Raw genomic sequence first — 22,131 nt, 5'->3', positions numbered from 1 at the left:
AGACAAGCCAAAGATAAGTAAGGCTGCCATTGTGTTGTATATTCTTCCAGTCTTATTTCTACATGGGGTATGTCTTTTCACAATATTTACTGAGAACTTCTTACGTTTAACCATTGTTCTAAGGGCTAGGGAGAATGAGATAGACAAGGAAGATACTTCCTGTCCTAAATATCTTGCAATCTACCAGGGAAGAGGGAAAGAAATAAGGATTATAATAAAGTGTGATGAGTCTTATGTTGTGAGAAGTACAGCATACTAAAGCATTCTACTGTATATGCTATTTTGGAAGTTATGTTTTTGTTTGATTTTGTTTGAAAAGTTCTACAAAAAACAGAAAATTGTGGAGAATTATGTAGACATCTCTATGTACACCAGCCAGATTCAACAAAAGTTAACATTTTTTGCTTCAGGTATTTTAGAACTTGCCTTTAAAAAAATAATAATATAGAATACATATTTCTATTAATTTAATCTATAATCTTATTTTTAATTAATATCTTTAATTAGCCCCTTATTATGGTTCTCAATTTTTCACCATCATAAACTGCACTGCCATGGACAACCTTTTGGCTGAATTTTTGCATAGTAGTTGTTTTTTTCCTTAAGATAACTTCCAAAAAGTGATTGCCCTTGAGCCCTTTACAACTATATCGTAGTCCTAAAGCCAGAGTACAGCCAAAGAGCACCAAGTGTGAATCACCTTCTCTCTGGAGATTCTAGTGCCAATTATTCCTGTTTTTGTTATTAAAGATGATTTCAGTAGCTAACATTTATGGCACACTTTCTTCAGTGCTAACTGCTTTTACATACATTATCTTATTTAACCCTCACAACAGTCCTATTCTGTAGAAGAGATTATAATTTACACATGAGGAAACCAAGGCTAGGTGGCATTAGAAGTTGAGTTTGCAGAGCTAGGAAGCCTCTAGTTCTAGTATCCTCAACTCCTATCCTCAGTCTTTATTTAAAGCACACTGCAATGTGTCTGACAACTTTCCTGCTGATTAATGTTCTAGGGGATGTGACACCTCTTGGGGCACAACACGGGTATCCTTTGGGGACTACTGGGGTCTTTTATTGGAACTAATATCTCAACGTCTCAACTAAACTGAACTATCTCAACTAATAAGATTGGTCTAAAAATCTGCCCTTATGCTATGAATATTGGCTTTGAAAACAAACACTGCTGACTATGGTGGTGAATAGTAACTCCATTGTACTGTATATTCTTGGACTTACAGTTCTCCACATTTTTGTAAGTTTACATTTTGAGGTAGGATATAGCCATAACATGCCCTTATCTTAAAACAGGTTCCCCTCAATGGATTAATGATGTTTAAAGGCTATTGTGTTCAGTATCATTTTGGCAGTATCATTTTTAGGAACTAGATTATTACTATTAGTCTTACTGCTATTATTACCATTGTTATCTTATTATGATCTTAGTGTCATTGCATCCATTTATTGAACACCTATAGTGTTCCAGACAATTAACATGCAAATCACATTTAATTCTGAAAACAATCATGCATGGTACCACTGTGCCCATTTTACAGACGAAGAAAGAGATAAAATAATTTGCTCAAAGCACATAGCTAGGAAGGAGGAGAGCCAGATGTCATCTCAGACTTGCCGACTTGCTGTAATTAACCAGCACGCCACCTCCCATAAAGGGAAAATCTCATCTGGCTGTCACCTCCAAATCTGCTTTTCACACTGAACCAGGGAGCCTCTTGTTTAGAGTTACTCCACCTCCTTCTCTTCCTCCTTTCTCAGTATCCCAAAATGCACCCTTAGAAACTCAGGTTGAAAAGCACAGGTTGACAGTGTAGGAGGCTAATCCCAACAGAGCCCCTAGGTTATTAATGGATGAACTATATTCATTTGTGGCCCTTTAAGAATGAGACATTGCAAGTTAGATATATGAACTGTCTACGAAACTGAAGACAGGGAACTCTCCTGGGAGCAATTTCCACATAACGGCTATGGAATTGGTCTTTAATTAAGTTAGGAAGATATGCTGAAAGGCAGGGCTGAATTAAGAGTGCAGTAACACTGCCAAAATGACATGTGAGAGGAATGCTTAAACTTCTCTTATAGAGAAATAAGTTTCAATACGGAAAATGCAGTGCCTTCCGGCTGCCATTTTGAACATTAGTTCTCCCCACTGAATAATTATAAGTAAATACATGCTGTTAGAAAGACACCAAAGAACTACAATATGGTTCTTTATTTCAATATAAGTGGAAACTAAAGATATGGCATCTACGATGGAATTGACGGTATTTTTTAAAAATTTAAGATCTAATGGGAATGTATGAAACCAAAGCAATGAGAGCAAAAATTCAACATTCTGAGTCTTGTGTAACAAACTAATGTTCAAGTACACATTACATAACATGTTTTTATTTGAAAAATATAAGCTCATTCAAACCTAAACTGTCAGATCTCTATTGCACCGATCTGCTCTGTGCTAAGACTCTATCTTAAACCCAACTTACGTTTCTCATAGGACTAAGCAGACTTTTGCTTCCTCCCCAGAATATCTCTTTCTGCAAAAGGGTCTCGGAATGCTTGTGCTGTTACGTCTGTGGCAGGTCACACTCAGAGGTGGGAGACAGGAGGGGGTAGGTAATTTGTAGCCTTGAGGGTGCTTAAATGGTCCCAAGTGGTTTCAGAGCCCTGGAGATCCACTTCCCTGACTCTAGAAATCTCTGAATTCTGATTCTCATTACAAGAAGCTTAAACTAGCAAAAGGAAACCACCTATGGAATTCAGATGATAAAACTTCAGTATGGTAAGCTCTTTAATTAGATTAATCCTGCTACTACTACTTATGTTCTATACTGGGTTTAGCCCACGGATTTTATTTTAGGTCAGTGCTACTAGAAAGCAAATCTTCAATTTTTATATTTTTCTACAAATCATATATCTGTGCACATAATTTTAGATAATATTATTCACTGAAAATAAAACAAATTTCCCAAAGAATACTTTATAAACTTAGAATAAACAAAAAGGAAACAAAGTCATAGAGAATATTAAGCTGTAGTAATGGCCTCTAAAAACACACATAAAGGTTCTTGAGTTCTTTGTTAAGTAATACATCTAACAAAGTTATAGGTTTTCACTGTTCTACTATGCATATAGGAGAAATGGGAAATGCCCATGATTTTATTCTGTTCAGACAGAACAAATTTACAAGAATTTACACAGTTTAGAAATACAGAGCTTCCAGTTACACCATTACACCTACTACAAAAAATAACTAGTAAGATAACCAATCAGAATGTCAGTTTCCTTTTGAAAATCATAATCACAGAACACAGCAATAATTTGTAAAGTCTAAGAGTCTTGTGAGACTCCTTGTTCGAATCATACATTCAAGTACAGATTTATTTTAATAGATAACAAAAGTTAGCAATAAATATAAATATTCATACAAGTTTCCCTATGACACAAGAGAATAAAAATATTATTGTGAACGATCTTAATTTTACATCTTACCAAACTAGATTCTCTGAACTAAATTTAGGATGCAAAACATCATTTCTGCCTAAACAGATGCGGGAAAGAAGAGGTATCTTCTTTACCTCCTTTTTACATTCTTTTGTTAATAGGCCAGGCTTCAGAATTTCATTAGTTCAGAATACAGGGGAGTGAGTATGAGGTGGGAAAGGACAAGACAGAGCTCCATTTAACAGAAATGGAGAATGGGTGGAACAGAATTTTACTTAAGAACAGCAGTTTTCTCCTACATAATAGATTAGAAAACAAGAAAAATTTCATGTTAATTAGATCATGAGTTTTTTTTTTTTTTTTGGTACTTTGAGTTTTAACATTCTAAATATTGATGAAAAAATATTGATTTCTCCCTAGGCAAGTTTTAAGCTGCTGGATTTCTGTTTTTGTTTTTCTTTAGTGATACCTTCTGCATCCATTATTTCCAGGGCTGAGGATATAAATACTACAGTGCCCAAAACCATAATCCACTGGAATAGTCAAACATCAATTGAAAAGGTTTCCTGTGAAATGAGATACAAGGCTACAACAAACCAAACTTGGAACGTAAGCTAACTTTTACTATTCTTTTGCATGTAAGTGAGTGAAAGAAAAGCCAGCCAATAGTCAGTGACCATAGTGGATGTATAATGATTTATTTTACATGTTTTTATCTGATTGTTCATGTAATATTCAAACCACTCTACTTTTAATAATGATGCTTCCAAATAGAGAGGTGTTTCCTGAAAAGGTCTCTTGCCTTTTGTAAACTGCTAAATAGACAAATGTCCAACTAGGATGGATTCATCTCTTTAGCTCCTTGTAATTCACTGTCTCTTAGGGTGAAATTTATATCAGTGATTATGAATATAAAATGTAAGTATTCTATGCTGAAATTTAACAGCCACCCAGGGAAATAAAGTCTGTTCAAAGAACTTCAGATTTATGGGTGTCTCTTTTTAAATGAAGAATGTGCAATCCAAAATGTAAAATTTGTTACTATATTAGTCTTAGATGAGCATAAGGTAAAAAGTGAATGTCTAGGCAAACTAATCATCCTTAAATACCAATGGTAAGTTAGTAAGCATCTTAGGAGAGGCATAGGTACAAGGTTCATTAATAAAATCGCATCACATGACAGCACCTGTGAACATTATAATAAAAACTCACTAATTTGAACTACAGGGTAACACTAGCCTGGCTGAAGAAAAAGTACCAATTTTAGTGTATTTGAAAACAAATGCCATTTTATTATTTTTAAGTACAATAAACTGGCATTTAGTCAAAATAATTGAGGAATGGAGTTTATGGCTTTGCTTAATTAATAGTTATGTGTCATGTATGAATTTACCAGTTTTCAGAGAGTTAAGTGAAATGATACGTATTTATTCTCTGGTGATTAGCATGGCTCCAAAGTTTTCATCATTCTGAACATGAACGATATTGGCTTTGCTGTAGAACAATATGTTTAAAGGGTGTCAAGAAAATGAGGGTAAAACTATACTGATTTCATGACATACTCTAAAGACTGCTCTTTAAAAAGAAATCCCGGATGCCAAGTTGTTTATTTACCCTTGTTAATGTACATGAGAAATGCGATCTTTTAGTTGTTTAGATTACACTTGGATGCAAGTCCATGTTCTGCAGCATTTGGTCAGTAACCAAATGAAGAGCCTGCTGGACTCGTTGACTAAATAACTGCGGCATTTGTGTGCACAGCAACCCCATGCTTGAAGCCTAGGACGAGCAAGATTAAAAGCTTCACAGCCAATCTTCTGCATATGTGGAATTTAGGTAAATTTGAAAACAATCCAAATGAAACTCTCATCCTAGATTCTGAGTGGATGAGGCTTTATTCTAATAAGACACCTGGGTAGTGTCAGGGTCATAGGATGATACTGAGAAGACGAAATTTCTTTATTTGGCATAATAAGCTATAAGAGTGTTTAGAAAATAGAAAGGAGTTACAGTATCAGTATCCCTGAATAGATTTTCAGAAACCAACTGTTTTCTTGTTGAAATTCTTGTTCTCTGCTCCCCTTGGTGGTGCTACATATGCCACTGTGAGACTTGGTAACTCAGAGGTAAATCTGAGTTCCCTTTTCAAAACCTTCTCTTTATCAGAAGCAGGCAAATGGAGGAGCTGAAAGAATATTTGTTACCTCGTTTCATCTTCATCACAATCTTTTATGATAGGTAGTATCAGCTCCATCATCGAAATGAGGACACAGGGCTTGAAAAGAGCTTAAGCCAGGTTCTCCAAGCTTACAGAGTTAGTAACTTAATGCCTCTTACAGACCCTACATCACTTTGGGCACCCCAAAAATGTTGGGAAAATGAAGGAACCAGTTTCAATTCAATATGTGTATCCTATCCCTTTTACCATGATTCCTCCAAATGTAATTACTCACACAGATGACCCAAGTCCAGTTGGTAACAGCCAGAATGATGCTTTGTTTTTTACATTTGTTACCCATCAGTTTCATCTGGATCATGCAAAAAATGTTGTCTTTACCTCCTTGTAAGCAGACAGGAAGCGAGAGTCATGAAGAGTGGGCAGACACAAAGGACTACCGATTTGTTCTTCCACCTCAGCTCTGCCTGCATCAGATAACTGATGGAAGGAAGCTCTTCACTTCAAAGTGGCAGACAGCTATGCACAAAGCCTTGTGGCTAAGCACATAGGCTCTGGAGTTCAAAGCCTGGCTCTACCACTTTCTGGTTGTGCAGCCTTGGGCAAGTTCCCTAGCTTCTCTGGGCCTCATTATTACCACACCTAAAAGAGGGATAAGATAAGCACCTACCTCATATGGTTTGGGGGATGATCAAATGATGGAAGAAGCTAGCCCAGAGCCTGGAATAGAGTTAATGTTCAGTAAATGCTGGCTGTTACTGTTCCTCTTCATCTTAACCTCCAGGAGAGCCATGCAGCAGGTGTGGTCGAGCCAAGGATGCCCACCTGAAAATCAAAATCAGTGCATTGAGGGTGTTTTCAGCTGTTTTTAGCTAAGCTGCATATAAATTACGAGGTATCAGCCAGTCCTTCAGGTGAACCTTCAAGGCTGACACCATGGGGAGAATACCTACTTGTTGGTTATCTTCACGGACTGTCTCCCTACCTCCCTGACATCCTTGCCCACTTCTGTGTACCTTATCTCAGGAACATTTACCATGTTGTTTGTATTTACCATTTTACATGTGTATTTTCCCATCCTTTAACTATGAGTCCCTGGAAGACAGGACTGTTCCATAAGCATTTTTGTATTTCCATTGATATTTATAATGTCTGGTTCACACAGATAATATTTTGACACATTAGCTATTAGTATTATTATTATTTGCCTTTAATGGTGCCAACAGCAGTGATAGTAGAGTAGGGAAATCCTGACTAGAAGTTCAACTGAATGGATTAATATTGACTCGAGTCTCTGATTAAGCTAGACCAGGGTATTGGCAAACTTTTTATTCAAGGGCCAAATAGTAAACAATTTAGGCTTTGCAGGCCATAAGATCTCTGTCCCAACTGTTCAACTCTGCATTTGTAGCATAAAAGTAGCCATAGGCAATATGTAAATGAATGGACATTGTTGTGTTCCAGTAAAACTTTACTTTTGGACACTGAAATTTGAATTTTATATCATTTCCATGCATCATTGAAATAGTCTTCTTTGGATTTTCTTTCAACAATTTAAAAAATGTAAAAACTCTTCTTAGCTCATGGGCTGCACAAAACCAAGCATTCACTTTTTTCCTGGAATGGCTAATAGAACAGCAGGCAGATAGCCAAGGTTCAAATCCTTGGCCTTTGCATTTCAAAAGTATAAATGCTAGTATAGGACAGAAGACTTGTAAGAAAATGTGATTAGTCATGACTGGCTCTCTCAATCCCCATCCCCCTTCCCTCTCACACCAAAGACTAGATAAAGATTCCTGAGCAGAGAGAGGGGGAGATGGGTGAGGGGAAGAGGTTGGTAAGGGGGTAGAACAAAAAGAGTTTAGACTTGGGTGGTTACTGAGCAGGACCCCTCATCTGGGCTATGCCCCAGGTTGGAAGTCAGAGGAAGTTGGGATTATAGAACTCTGAATAGGTTGAGATTCTCCCCTTCACCCAAGGATGCTCCCAGAAATTTAGGTGTAACCCTAAGAAAAGAGGTACCTCAAAATGATGGAGATTAAGTTTCCAGGCCTCACGCCTTCAGAATTGAGGCTCTAAAAAGAAAGCAGCTGCTATAAAAATAAAGTTATATTTCTGGCCCTTGAGGTCATACCCTCTGCATAGGAACACAGTTAGGTCCAGCTCTCTCAATGACTATTGTAGCCTCTGAAAGTATCATTTTGAAGGTACCATCTTCAGCTTGCAAGGCCCTAAGCAGGCACCTGGTTGGCCTCTTAGTAGAAGCAACTGTTAACAGTTCCATAAAATTCTTCTTTCTATTTTAGAACTCTGGCTGTACTTTAGGGTATTTCTCTTCTTAGAGGACTTATCTATAAACATAATGGCAAGAGACATATTGGAGAACAGCAACTCCCCTCCAAAAGCAGCTCATATGAAGCAGGGTGCATATGGAAGTCAAACTTTTGGCACTAATAAAAATTCTCCTGGCACAGGGAGATCAGCTCGGTGCTCTGTGACCACCTAGAGGGGTTGGATAGGGAGGGTGGGAGGGAGGGAGATGCAAGAGGGAAAAGATATGGGAACATATGTATATGTATAACTGATTGACTTTGTTATAAAGCAGAAACTAACACACCACTGTAAAGCAATTATACTCCAATAAAGATGTTAAAAAAAAATTTCTCCTGGATCCCAGTAGACTCTAGGGGCCTTCAGTCATATTTAGAAGAGCAGAAAATTTCAAGGGCCGTGGGTAGAAATGTGGCTTACGGAAACTCTGAATGATATCTTTCAGGAAACGTGATATCCCAAAACAGATATGTTTATGATTTTTACATTTTCAATGCATTGCAAGTTTTAAAGATTTATGTTAAGACTGGGTTTTAACATTAGAATCTCTAAATGACGTGTATACCTTGTCGTGTGTGTGTGTTTTAATCGTGATAGTTTTAACTTTCTCTTTCATGGTGACTGTTTTCTCCCAGTTGCTGAATAAATGCATTTCTAGACTTTTTTTTTTTTTTTTTTTTTTTGCGGTACGCGGGCCTCTCACTGTTGTGGCCTCTCCCATTGTGGAGCACAGGCTCCGGACGCGCAGGCTCAGCGGCCACGGCTCACGGGCCCAGCCGCTCCGCGGCATGTGGGATCTTCCCGGACCGGGGCACGAACCCGTGTCCTCTGCATCGGCAGGCGGACTCTCAACCACTGCGCCACCAGGGAAGCCCTAGACATTTTTTATGTTTACGTTTAATTGTGCTTCACTTTTTTCAGTAGATCCACTATTACAACACACTAAGGTGCTGCATAAATGCCTTGGTTTTTCTCTCCCATCTGAACCAGCTTGTCTGGGGGTCCTTTTTCATTATATTTTATAGCAGGTTGTAGTCCCAGAAAAATGATTTTTAAGTTTATCCCTCAGCTATTTTCTTGCTTATCTTACATTGGATTTTCACGTTTCAACAGTCTTAAATGTTTTGTTTTGTTTTCTCATATATATATATGAGAAAGGATATATATATCCTTGTAGAATGCATAGATCTGCAATAAGGACCAATTTAACAGCTTAGTTTGTAGGTAATTTTTTCCAAAAGTCATCATTCACAAGTGAAATTATTTCATCATTCAGGAAGAATTATTGATCTAAATATGCAACTGCAGAGAAAGAGAGAGAGAGAGGAGGGAAGACTGAATTCAAACAATTGCTATTAGGTCCCCCTTTCTCCCACCCTATTAAAATCAGCTGTTCCAAAATTAAGAATATATTACATTTTGGAATTTCTTGATATTTAAAAGCTTGAAAGAGTTGTCAAACACTAAGCAACATGTATTTCACTTTTAAGGTTAAATAACACGTATTTGATTATCTTTGGCCATCTTTTATACAAAGTAGCCTATTCCTCTCTGTTTTCCCAGGGTCCTGGAACATAATAAGTGTCCCATACATTTCTGCTAAATGGAATAATTGTTTTAAAAGCACAGTGCATCATTTCTTTATGGTATTTCACTATGGTTATTCATCCATTTTAGGTTAAAGAATTTGACACCAATTTTACATACGCGCAACAGTCAGAATTCTACTTGCAGCCAAACACTGAGTACGTATTTCAAGTAAGATGTCAAGAAAAAGCTAAAAGGTACTGGCAGCCCTGGAGTTCACCCTTTTTCCATAAAACTCCTGAAATAGGTGAGTGTATTTATATATTTAATCTCTTAGGCTTCTCTTTTGACTTCTGTCTCTTTTCTAAGTATATATTTGTTTCTCCTTAATTTCTATCAAAATCAACAAAACTATTCTAGGGCAGGTGATAACATTTAAATTGTCATTTTTCCTTTGATTTTGTTAAGGCTGACTACAATTTATGTAATGGTTCTCAAACATTTCAGAGCATAAAAACCACCTGGGGGTGCTTGTTTAGTATGCATGGGATTACGTAATTCTCTTCTCAATAAAATCTAGCTGAGCTATTATCTTTAGGTATTTTCCTGCTCTTAATATTATTCGTTTAATTTTCTAGTCATTTACACATCGTTCAATAAAATCTTAGCCAAATAGACTCAATTGTAAGCAAATAATAAAATAAATCTATAGTAATTTTCATAATACTCCATAGTGGCCCCATTATCCTGAAGATGTCTCCCTACTGTAGGTAGCTTATACATTAGATTAAAATTTTTTTTTCAGAACTGAAGTACTTAATTGTAATCACAGCATTGTTAATATCGTTCTTACTACAATACAACATCTTGGAATTGTGTTTTATGTTTTCAAAACACTTTGACATACATTATAAATATTGATGGACACCAAATAAGCAGAAGGTGCCAAGAGCCAGACAAGCTAAGAAGTTCTTTTGGTGCCCCCTACTGCCAAAATCTCAGAAACACATTATTAAGGGAATCATTTACAATACGGGTTATCAGTTCTCTTTTTTTAAAGTGATTTTTTAATTTAAGGTATTCTGTTTTAAGTTGATATTGTTAAAATTCTTAGGACTTTAGATGCCATTTTAGAATAGTCAGAATTTAGTTGATAATCTATTTTAATGAAATCTAAAATTGTTTAGCAAGATTATTCAAATTGATAATTAACATTTACTTACAACGTACCACTATATATAAGCTTGTTTGACCTTTACATTAGTCATATTTGGTAGTGTAATTGGCATCATTTTACAAATGAGGAAACGGAAGCATGATTTGCTTCAAGCATGATTTGCTTTAACAGCAGTTAAAGGAGAACACGAGTTTTCTTACTCACCACCAGCCCTCAGTAATCTCATCAATTTCTTTCTTTAACCAATTACAGTTGACCCTTTAACAACATGGGTTTGAACTCTGCGGATTCACTTATACACAGATTTTTGTCAATAAATGCTACAGTACTACACAGTCTGTGGTTGGTTGAATCCACGGGTGCAAAACTGGGATGTAGTGGAACCAAGAATACTGAAGGCCAACTATAAATTATACGGGGATTTTTGGCTGTGTGGAGGGTCAACACCCCAACCTCTGTGTTGTTCAAGGGTCAACTATACATCAAAGTGGAGGAACAGCTTACTAAAATATCCTACAGGTTAAGTACAGTCAGCTCTCCATATTCATGGGTTCCACATCCACAGATTCAACCAACCACAGATAGAAAATATTTGGGAAAAAAAAGCCTGGAAAGTTCCAAAAGCAAAGCTTGAATTTGCCTCACACCAGCAACTATTTCCATAGCATGTACATTGTATTTACAACTATTTACATAGCATTTACATTGTATTGGGCATTATAAATAATCTAGAGATGATTTAAAGTATACGGAAGGATGTGCATAGGTTATGGGTACATACTACTCCATTTTAATTAAGGGACTCGAGCTTCCTCAGAGTTTTGTATCCGCGGTGGGGGGGGGGGCAGTCCTGGAACTAATCCCCTATAGATACCAAGGGACTACTGTATAGGACCACAAATGTTCTCCTTTAAAAGTAAAGGCCGTAAACCTCACATAGAAGGAACAGGAATATCAGCTACCCTGCAACAATTCTAAATGTAAAGTCTTTGTTTCCTAAGGGAGAGAAAACCACTTAAGAGGCAAAAATGCCAGTTAAAATGAAATATCCCTGAAAACTTGCATCTATCCATGTTTAACATGTTAGCTAAGAGGAACCATAAACTATTGTCTTGGTACAAATTCCCTTCTAAGACACATTAAAGAAGAAACAGGGAAAGTGTGTTAGGGAAAGTGCTAGTATTAAATCTTTTCAAAAATTTATCTCTTTTTATCTATTTGTAAAAGCAATGTAAGTCTGTTGTAATATGCAACCTAGAAATAAGTGTTGTTTACATTTTAATGGATTTAATACTAGTTTTTTCCTATGCACATATTTTTAAATGGTTGATGCTGTGGTATATGTACTGTTTTATATCCTGATTTTCTTACTTAATCTACTTTGTTGAATTTAAAAACCTATTAATGGGTGCATTCCAGTTTATGGATGTAGTATAATTTAATCATTTCTCTATTTAAACAATATCTAGGTTATTGCATTTTTTCCGTTATCAATAAACTTCTTTGAATAGCTTTGTATATGAACTCTCCTTATGTCTTTAGGTCTTTTTGGATCAAGAGTTAAGCACATTTTAAGATGTTTGATGCAAGTTGCCAAACTGCTTTTCAGTAAATCTTTAATATCAATTTCTTTTTAAAAAGGTATCCATGAAAAGGTAGTAATTCATTTAAGTTGTTCATGAAGTATTCATGTATCCTCTACCATGCACCAGACACTTGCTAGGTACTTGCAGAACCTCAGTGAGCAAAGGAGACAAAGATCCCTTTATTCTAGAGAAGACAGTCAATACAAAAGTATAATAAAAAGTATATAACATTATAAATATAGAAATCAAGCAGTAAGAATCAAACCTCACAACTGAAGTTTGAATTGTTTCATAACCAACTTGTTTAATAATGGGGCTTTTTTGGCTAAACTTTCCCAGTCATTAAGGTTTATTTATTTATGAAGAAACACAGCCCAGGCAATACTTCACCCTCCATGCAGGAATTTCCTGGTTTTGTTCTCTAAAATTCTCATATGTGTATCACTAAACTGATTCATCCTGAAACAATGTGTTTCCAAAATTATGCCCAGATGGCACAGCAGGACAAATCATGAAGTAGGTACGGCTTTTCCTGCAGGCCCCTAGCATTCTTCTGTACCACTTTCCCTCTGGACAGCGCCTTTCCTTGGTCTTTAAAAACCTGGTCTCCAAAAGAAACCAAAGGAACTCAATTATAATAAGGGTTAAATGACGTATTATCTTTTCCTTCCTTAGAGTATTTAGACTTCAATGGAAAACAAAGCCTTACACAGTAGTCCCCCCTTAACAGTTGGGAGATATATTCCAACCCCCCAGTGGATGCCTGAAACCACGGATAGTATTGAACGTTATATACGTTATGTTTTTTTTCCAGTACATACACACTTATGATAAAGTTTAATTTCTAAATTAGGCACAGCAAGAGATTAACAACAATAGCTAGTAATAAAACAGAACAACTATAACAATATACTATAGTAAAAGTTATGTGAACGTAGTCTCTTTCAAAATATCTTGTGGAAATTTAATGCCTTTTGCATCTTAACTAAGCACTTATCACACTCTATAGCTGTAACTTTTGCAGTTTCAGGCATGACAGCAAAACTAGCACAAATTTCTTTTTCCCTCTTCACAATTTCAAGGATAGAAGATTCATTCTTACCGTACAAGTTAGCAACCTCAGCATAGGATTATTTTTCCTTCCTTAATAAGTTGAGAACTTGCATCTTTTCACTTAAAGGAAGCACTTTACGGCTTCTCTTTGGCATATCCAAGTTGCCAGCATCACTGCACTTGTACTTTGGGCCATTATTACGTAAAATATGGGTCACTTGAACACAAGCACCATGATAACCAAGACAGTGTTCTGATAACCAAGATAGCTACTAAGTGACTAACAGGCCAGATCCTTGGCTGATTCCCATCTGGGGTGGGACAGAGCTAGACAACGTGAGATTTCGTCACACTACTCAGAATGGTATGCAATTTAAAACTTAAGAATTGTTTATTTCTGGAATTTTCCATTTAATATTTTGGGGCCCAGCTGACCAAGGTAACAACCCAAGGAAAGCAAAACGTTGGATAAGGGGGGACTCCTGTACTAAAAAAGAAAAAAAAAAAATCAACCTTAGTTGATTACTTCCTCTTGGGCTTTAACAATCACATAGGAGAAACTTCTCTAGATTAGAGACTCACATTTTTCTACACTGGTATAATAACAAGAGGCTAATTCAGTGACTGAATCCAGGTGACTTCAGAATAATAAATAATATAGCTAACATTTACTGGATGCTTATCGTGTGTTGGGCACTGCGATAAGGATTTTACTCATCACTGCAGCCCTATAAAACTGTTATTCCAACTGTGCAGATGAAGACATGAGGCTCAGGGAGGTTAAGCAGTTGGCTGAACATTATAGAGCTGGTAAATGGTAGGGCCAGGGCATAGCTCAGGCTGTAGGATTCCAGCACTCATCCTGTAGCTCTACTGGTCTCCTTCCTAAGAGACCTAGGAGGGTCCCATGTCAACCTTCCCTGGGCCACCTAACCATATTCTCCTCTACACATTAGCTAATATGCCAACATAACTTCATTTAATGTAATGCTTGCTATGAAATGCAAATAAATGAGAGAAGAGGGAACTGTAAGATGCTATCAACTATTTCTACTTTGGCAATGAATACAAGATGTGGAAGCACGTTTGGGTTAAAGTGATGAGAATGAAACAATGGAAACCTTGGGATAGGATAGTGCAGTCTGAGATGAGGACAAAGTATACACAGGAAAGGGGACCTTGCCCAAGACAAGGCACCACAGGGAAATGCATAGTGTGTTTTTCCAGCTGGCCCTGGCTCAGGAAAATGTCCTGAAAGCAATGCTTCTCAGAGCAGGGTCTGTGGACCATCTACATTAGAAATGCTTGGTACTAGTTTAAAATACAGACGCCTCAGCCTCTAGTCAAGTGATACTTCTGCAGCGAAGTGTAAAAACCAGTGTTCTGGAAGTTGGACACACCCTTTAAGAGGGAGAAGTGTCATGAAGGGTGTGGGTAGGAAATGTGGACAGAAAGGAGGAGAACAGAGTGCCCAAGCCATTGCCTTGGTAAGAGTGGCTCTGGGGGCCAGAAAAGGGTGGGCACATGAGAGTCTCAGGCCACTCTCTCTAGTACTGTCCTGTTCCCTCTCTATTCCTTTTCCTCCTGCCCACCGCTTTCTCAGTCACTGGGCACCCCAAGTCTCTTGGCAGCCCAGGATCCCAAGAAGCACGGGATGCAGGACCTAGGCTCCAGTAAACCATCACATCCCACATTACCCCCTCTGCCTACACCCTCCCCTGCCTCTGGGTGTGAGGTTTCAGCAGAGGCTCTGAAAACCTCCAGGGGCTGCTGAAATGGCAGCTTCTAGACCACCAACCTGGATAGTCGCTGTAAAAATTTCTGGGGTCTTTAAGCAGTACAGAAAGAGCCCCAAAGGGGAAAAGATGGTTTGTCAGCATAAAAAACCAACACTGAAAATGTGAACATGAATTCCCTACTACCAATGTGAGGAGAGGTCTTCCAGGCAGGAATGTTTTTTTTTTTTCAATTCTGCATTGTAATACAGATCCCTTTGTAATGAAGAAAAGGTAGAGGCTTCTCTAATCCCTTTAAAGACAAGTCAGAAGCCTGAGGGAAGGGCAGTCACATTTCATAATGACTAATTAACTTGCTTGAATTGCAACTTGCAGTAGAAAAGTTTCCCAGAGAAATCATATTCTTTTTTTTTTTTGACAATTCTCCAGAGGAAGGCAAGTATAAGCAAGATATTAAACCACATCGTACTTTGTTCTCACAAAATACTGTTTGTTGTTGCATTACCAGTGACTCAAAGATTCTCATTAATTTTCCAGGACTTTTAGTGGCTTTTTAGACACTAAAACAAATATTATATCAATGGAACCAAATATAGGTGGTATTAAATATAATGCAAATTAGAAGTGGCACACAGAAAGTACTCTTGCAAAAATTCTGTTATTTGTAACTAGAGATTTCTGATTCATTCATATTGAGATGGATTATAAATTTGTAGATTTGTGGTTACTAAACTGGGTTAAACATATACACAATGTTCCTTGAAATACTAATCATTTTAGACCCTTCATCTGGATTTATTTAATCTTTGGGTCCTGTCCCTAATAAACCACCAGGGTTTTGTAGAATAAAAAGCAATTCATAAGAGTTTCACAATTTCTCTGAGGTTTGCAATCCGGTAATAGAGAATAAAGATTATGCTTTTTCATGAGGAAGTAATAATCTCCTGTATTAGTTTCCTATTGCTTCTGTAAAATGTTACCATAAATTCAGTAACTTAAAACAATACAAAGGTATTATCTAGTAGTTATGGAGGTGAGAAATCCAAAATAAATATCACTGGGCCAAAACTAAGGAATCGGCAGGACTGTGTTCCTTCCGAAAGCTCTAAGAGAGAGTTTCAGTGCGCTTTCCAGACTCTAGAGGCTGCCTGCATTTCTTGGCTTGTAGCCTCATCTTTCATCTTCAAAGCCAGAAGTATAGCATCTGCCAATCTCTTTCTCTGACTCTGACCCCCCTGCCTCCTTCTTATAAAGACCCTTGAAATTTCGTCCCTGTAATTTAGGATAATCTCTCCATCTCAAATCCCTTTTGCCATATAAGGTAATCTATACACAAATTCCAGGGATTAGAGCATGGTCATCTTTGTGGGGTCATTATTGTCCTACCATGTCTCCTCACCTAACCACCCACTACCAACAACTGCAATTTTTACCAACTACACAAGTTTTCACTGTGATAGGTGCAAGCAAAAGAAATAAAATCTGGTTCTCTTAAGCAGAAAGAGAATTATGGGAAAGATAGCTGGAAAGTAGTAGAAAGGCTGGCAAAATGATCACGGGCAGGATCCAAGGGCTGCAGGAACTAGAACCACAGCCAAAATCGCAGCCTAGGAAGAATCTGGTGAGAACTCTGCAGCTGGCACTGTGGTTACTGCCACTGCCTGCCCTGTGCCCTGGACACTCCACTGGTGCTGCTGCTACCAGACCCTGGATATAGCTGCTGCACCCATATTGGATTCTAAGCGATTTCCTGGAGCTATGTGTCCTGTGCGAGGTGGGGAGGAGGGCATCTGATGAGCTAGGCTCAGGTCATCTGCTTGCAGCTACTTGCTAGCTGTGGGGAGAGGGGGCCTCTGCTCCATTGAGGCTACCACAGTGGGAAGCCCTACTGGCCTCCTACCTACCCTAGGATGCCCACAGAGTAAGTCCTGGTGCTGGACAACTGAAACATGGCAAATGTCCACTAGACTGTTCAGACTCAGGAACAGGAACACGCTGGCTTGACAACAAGGTTGCACCTCTGAAGAATCCTAAACCACTGGGTAAAACTTGGAAGCTGCCTATCCTTGCACATAGAATTTTGCTACACTTTGACATCAGACCCTCACCTCTGTGTGGTCCATGTCACTCAAGAAAATGTCTAGGTGGCTGCTGCTTTTTACCTTTTCCTTCTCTTATTCTTTCTCTTTAACAATATGATTGCCATATACATATTTCTTACCTTCTTTACTCTCTACGTACCAAGTACTTACAGCCTAGGAATATAAGCATGAAGACGGTCCCTTGAATATGCCTAGGCACGACCTCCTATCATTAATATACAAGGATAACATGGTAACTCATGAAATGATTCATAGTTTGACTTGTTTTTCGAGGTGTGATAAAGAGTTTGTTCTGATGTATTGTTTTCTCTGCCCTGGGCTTCTGGTGCCTATTTGATAGGTCTGGCCACTGTCTTTTGCTTTGCCATCTGACATGGACTGGGGTCAAATCTTCACCCTTGGCCCAATAATGTTGAATTCCAACCACAGAGCTAAATTGGCCTAGGGAGATAGCATGTAAATGCTGTGAATAGCTGAGATTATTAGAAGAAGGAGAATAGAAAGAAATCAAAAGGAGATCTTTATGTTTTAAGAAAAACAAGATGGAAAAAAAACCCTTCACTAACTTGAAAAACACACCTTTAATATGGCTCCTCTTTCTTAAATATCTAGAAACTTCTGAAAGAGAAAGATCTAGAAAGGTCCCTGTGTCGGCTCTGGTCAAACCTCTAAGAAGCAGGCCTTGATTAGTGTGGCTCTGACACCAAGACTGGCAAGGACAAAAATAAACAAAGAAGCATTATAAATGTCCATACCCTTTGGCCCAGTAATTCCACTTATAGAAATCTAGCCTTAGGAAATAAGCAGAGCTATGGAAAGGAGTCTTATGTACAATGATATTTATTTTAAAGCTAATTATAAAAGTAAGAATTCGGTAACAATCTAAAAGTCCAATCATAGCAATAGCTAACGCTTATTAAGCTTTTAATTTGTATAAGGCATGGTACTAAGTGCTTTGTATGAACTATGTCATCAAACCTCATGAATGAAGCGTTGTTATTACCCAATTTTACAAATGAAGATACTGAGTCACAAAGCAGTTAAGCAACTTGCCCAGGGTCAAGCAACTCCAAGTGGTAGAGCCGGGATTTGAACTGAGTTTCATCTGAATCCAAAGCTGGTTATTTGAAATCACCAAGCTATATACTTTTTTAATGGAGGATGATTGAATAAACACAGTACAAACATCATGAAATATTAAATTGTCATTAGTATGATGATTTTGAACAATTTTTAAAAAAATTTTAAAATGTTCATGATATAATATTAAATTTAAAAATCCCAGACACAACATTTAGTAAAGAGCATGATCTCAACTAGGGTACAGATATACACAAAAGACTGTTAACAAATGTAAAAAAATGATTGTTTCTAGTTTGTGAACAAATGTAAAATTATATTTTCTTTTTCATACTCTTCTATACTTTTCAAGCATCCTACAGTTAGCAAGTATTGCTTGTATAAAAGGGAAATAGTTGGTGTTCAGAAGAAGATAACTCTAGGCTGGAAGAGTCTGAGAATCAGTGCTCAATGGGTTAGCCCAACCATCGTCCATTGTGGTGGGTTCCGAGCCCTACAAGGCCAGGCAGCTCTAACACACTGGCCAGCACCCAGGGAGCAATGGCTAAGTCTCAGCATGGGAGCACTGCTTGCAAGGCTGACTCAGCTGCCCCATCTGGAGCCATCCTGCTACAAAAGTGAGATTATTAATTAATGGAGCCAGTGACCAGCACAAATTACATGCCAGAACCAGGGAGGAATTTTCACTCTTGGACCTCTACCTAGGTGACTTTGGACAAGTCATTTATCCTTTTTATGCCTTTGTTTCCTCATCCATAAAATGAGGACAATAGTACTATCTACCTGATTGGGTCGTTGTAAGAATTAAATGAGAGAAAGCATGTAAAGTCTAGTACAGTATCTGGAACATAATTAGTACTCGATAAATCATCACTTTAAAAGAATAACAAAACACACTTTGCCCCATGGTAGACGTAGAGAGAAAGGCTGAGGAGGCTGATTTGACATTATCCCTAAGAAACAGATGGAATACATTATTGCTAAAACTAATTCCTTTTGAGTGGATTTGATTAAATTAAGCTGGTATTGGGTAGGCCAAAGAATGTAGTTATGCTTCTAGTTTTGTCCAAGAACAAGAAACTGCATCTTTTTTTAAAACCATTCTAAACTCCCTATAAACATACTGCCTTCTGTTAAGACTAACTCTAGTGTCCAATGTCAGTGTGTATAAGTTATATAAAAATTCTTACCAAATTAGAGATGATTTGGGGTTTCTGAGTATACTCAAATATATGCTGTGAGAGTAATAAAGCATAATTTAATATTCCGCTGCAGGGACAGAACTGTCTCTTTACAGACATAACACTGCAGATATTAAATAAATAACAAAAATACCATGAGATTTTTTTCTAGCATTTTAGGCAATACACTGATGTTAGAGTTGATATAAACAATGTTTTTCAGTCATGGCAGGTGGATTAAGGGGATGTATTAGAGGTTTTTTCCCTCTCTCTTTTATTTTTCTTATTAAAATTATTTTTTCCTATTATAGTTACTGCTTTTATAATGAAAAATATTAAGTATGATTTAAGAAGAAATGACCTAGCCACTTGGTGGCAGTATGTCATGAAGATAATAGTCTATATGGCTTCATTTCAGTCCTTCGCTTAAAAATTTTGTCATTGACATATATACACTACCATGTATAAAACAGGTAACTAATGAGAACCTACTGTATAGCACAGGGAACTCTACTCAATGATCTATGGTGACCTAAATGGCGAGGAAATCTAAAAAGAGTGGATATAGGTACAGTGTATATACGTATAACTGATTCACTTTGCTGTATAGCAGAAACTAACACAACATTGTAAGGCAACTATACTCCAATAAACATTAATAAAAAAAAATTTGTCATTGGCTTGATTTCTTCTCTGACAGTTTTGTTTATAAATTGTCTTACTTCAGATATCTGATTCTTTGTGAAATTACCCTCTTACAATTAAGCATCTCTTTTAACTGACTTTAATTTAATCTAATTTAAATTAATACACCTGGTTGATTTGAAACTATGATAACAAAAAGACTCTAAAGGAAGATTATGTTTATTCTCTACTAGGGCTAATAAAGCCCTAGTCAGATATGAAAATTATTTTTATGTGATGCAAATTAATAACGGATGTTTCATGCCAAATAACCACCTGTAGTTTATACAACAGAATTATATTAACCTGTATTAAAAGCCAACAGCACCATATATATTTTTAAATAAAAATGCTAACTTTAAAATAATAAAAGTGAAAACAAAAATAATCCAGCAACATATGCTATAAACCCATGATTTTGCAAAATTGAAAGTTGTGTTACATTTTAATGTAATATTTTTCTTAAAATTGTAAACTAATGTAGATGCAGACTCCTGCTTGGGCTCCCTGAGAATGAACATAAGCCTGTAAAATACTAATTTAGATGAATAAACCTGGCTGTTGACCACTGGGGATGGAACCACATACTTAGGGAAAAAAGAGACGTAGTGAAGCACTGAGGAGCCAGAAAGAGCTTCTGATTTGTCACAATCCACAGTGAAACATTTCCCTCTTGCTGTGGAGAAGTGAGAATAAAAACACAGGAAAGAACTTTTGGCTTTTCTGATGTTTTCATCTTCTAAAATTCCCTACCCATTGTTCTTAGAAAACTACTCTTCAATCGAGCCTGTGTTTGCACCCAGATCAGCCTTTTTAAAACATTTCCAAAGACCCATAGGAATCTTTTTATCGGAACTCTGTGATATTTTTCTCAAAGAGAGCTGCCCTGGCCGCATAGCTTGTTATACAAGCCTATGATATCTCCGTAGCAGTTAAGGACACCTCAAGTTGTGATTTCTTCCTGGCCCCCAAAGTGATTCTTTTAATAGAAGAATTTGAACACTGAAATCAGAATGACTGAATAAATAGGGCTTGAGGCCCTCTTGGAGATCCAGAGCTTAGAACCATTTTCAGGAATATCTTCTGTCAGCTGGGAGAATTGTGTCCTTGAAGTCACCTCTGGCAGCTTTTAATTATCAGGAGGGAGGAGGTGGGTAAGGAAACTCCAGGACTCTTTTTTTCTCTTTTATAAATTTATTTATTTTATTTTATTATTATCATTATTATATTTTTGGCTGCATTGGGTCTCCATTGAGGTGAGGTGTGCGGGCTTCTCATTCGGTGGCTTCTCTTGTTGCAGAGCATGGGCTCTAGGCGCACGGCCTTCAGTAGTTGTGGCACGAGGGCTCAGTAGTTGTGGCTCCCAGGCTCTAGAGCACAGGCTTCAGTAGTTGTGGCACACGGGCTTAGTTGCTCCGCGGCATGTGGGATCTTCCCCGACCAGGGCTCAAACCCGTGTCCCCTGCATTGACAGGCGGATTCTTAACCACTGAGCCACCAGGGAAGCCCATCCAGGACTCTTCTGAGTTCAGGCTGAAAACAAGTTAGCTACCAAGGCAGCTGACCCCACCCTGGTCAGAAGATTTCATTAGCAGTGTTCTGACAGGCTTTACGGGTAGACAGGGCTGGCCAGGATCCTTGCCCGTGGGGAAGGAGCAGAGGGAAGTCATTAATGGCATTCCACCCTTATGTTATAACCTCAAAGTGTCTGCTAATCAAAACTGGGCTTCTTATATGAAGCCAAGAGGCTGTTCACAAACAGCATCTCTAAGACTGTGCAAAGGCAAAAGTGACACATCTTGGAGGCTCTTAAGGAAACCTAAACTTTATTGCATCATCTATTGGAAGGAATCAAGTAGAGACCAGTTGTGTGTTTTTTTCTGGCTCGGTGAATGAAATAAAGCTCCTTGGAATTTGTTGCCTAGAAGCCTCATGAAATTAGTGGACACACCTTCAAGTCTTACAAACCCTAGGTAGTTTTTATTGTCCTTTGAATGTTTCCTCCTTTAGGATTTACCCAATTTAATAAAAAGAAGACA

At 37.6% G+C, this 22,131-nt stretch overlaps 1 protein-coding gene across 1 annotated transcript in view; it reads left to right on the top strand.

Annotated features, from left to right (window-relative positions):
• The window catches only part of IL23R (interleukin 23 receptor), a gene marked incomplete at both ends in the record, with an annotated part of 52,942 nt that overhangs the window by 21,280 nt on the left and 9,531 nt on the right, over positions 1-22,131 (top strand). The window contains 2 exons of the mRNA XM_082832611.1: positions 3,923-4,068; positions 9,644-9,800. Of these exons, the coding sequence (XP_082688737.1) occupies positions 3,923-4,068; positions 9,644-9,800 (303 nt within the window). The remainder of the gene's footprint in view (positions 1-3,922; positions 4,069-9,643; positions 9,801-22,131) is intronic.

Source organism: Leucopleurus acutus (assembly GCF_964270905.1).
Source record: "Leucopleurus acutus genome assembly, chromosome: 2".
Taxonomy (NCBI): domain Eukaryota; kingdom Metazoa; phylum Chordata; class Mammalia; order Artiodactyla; family Delphinidae; genus Leucopleurus; species Leucopleurus acutus.
This window is presented reverse-complemented; position numbering and strand designations above follow the sequence as displayed.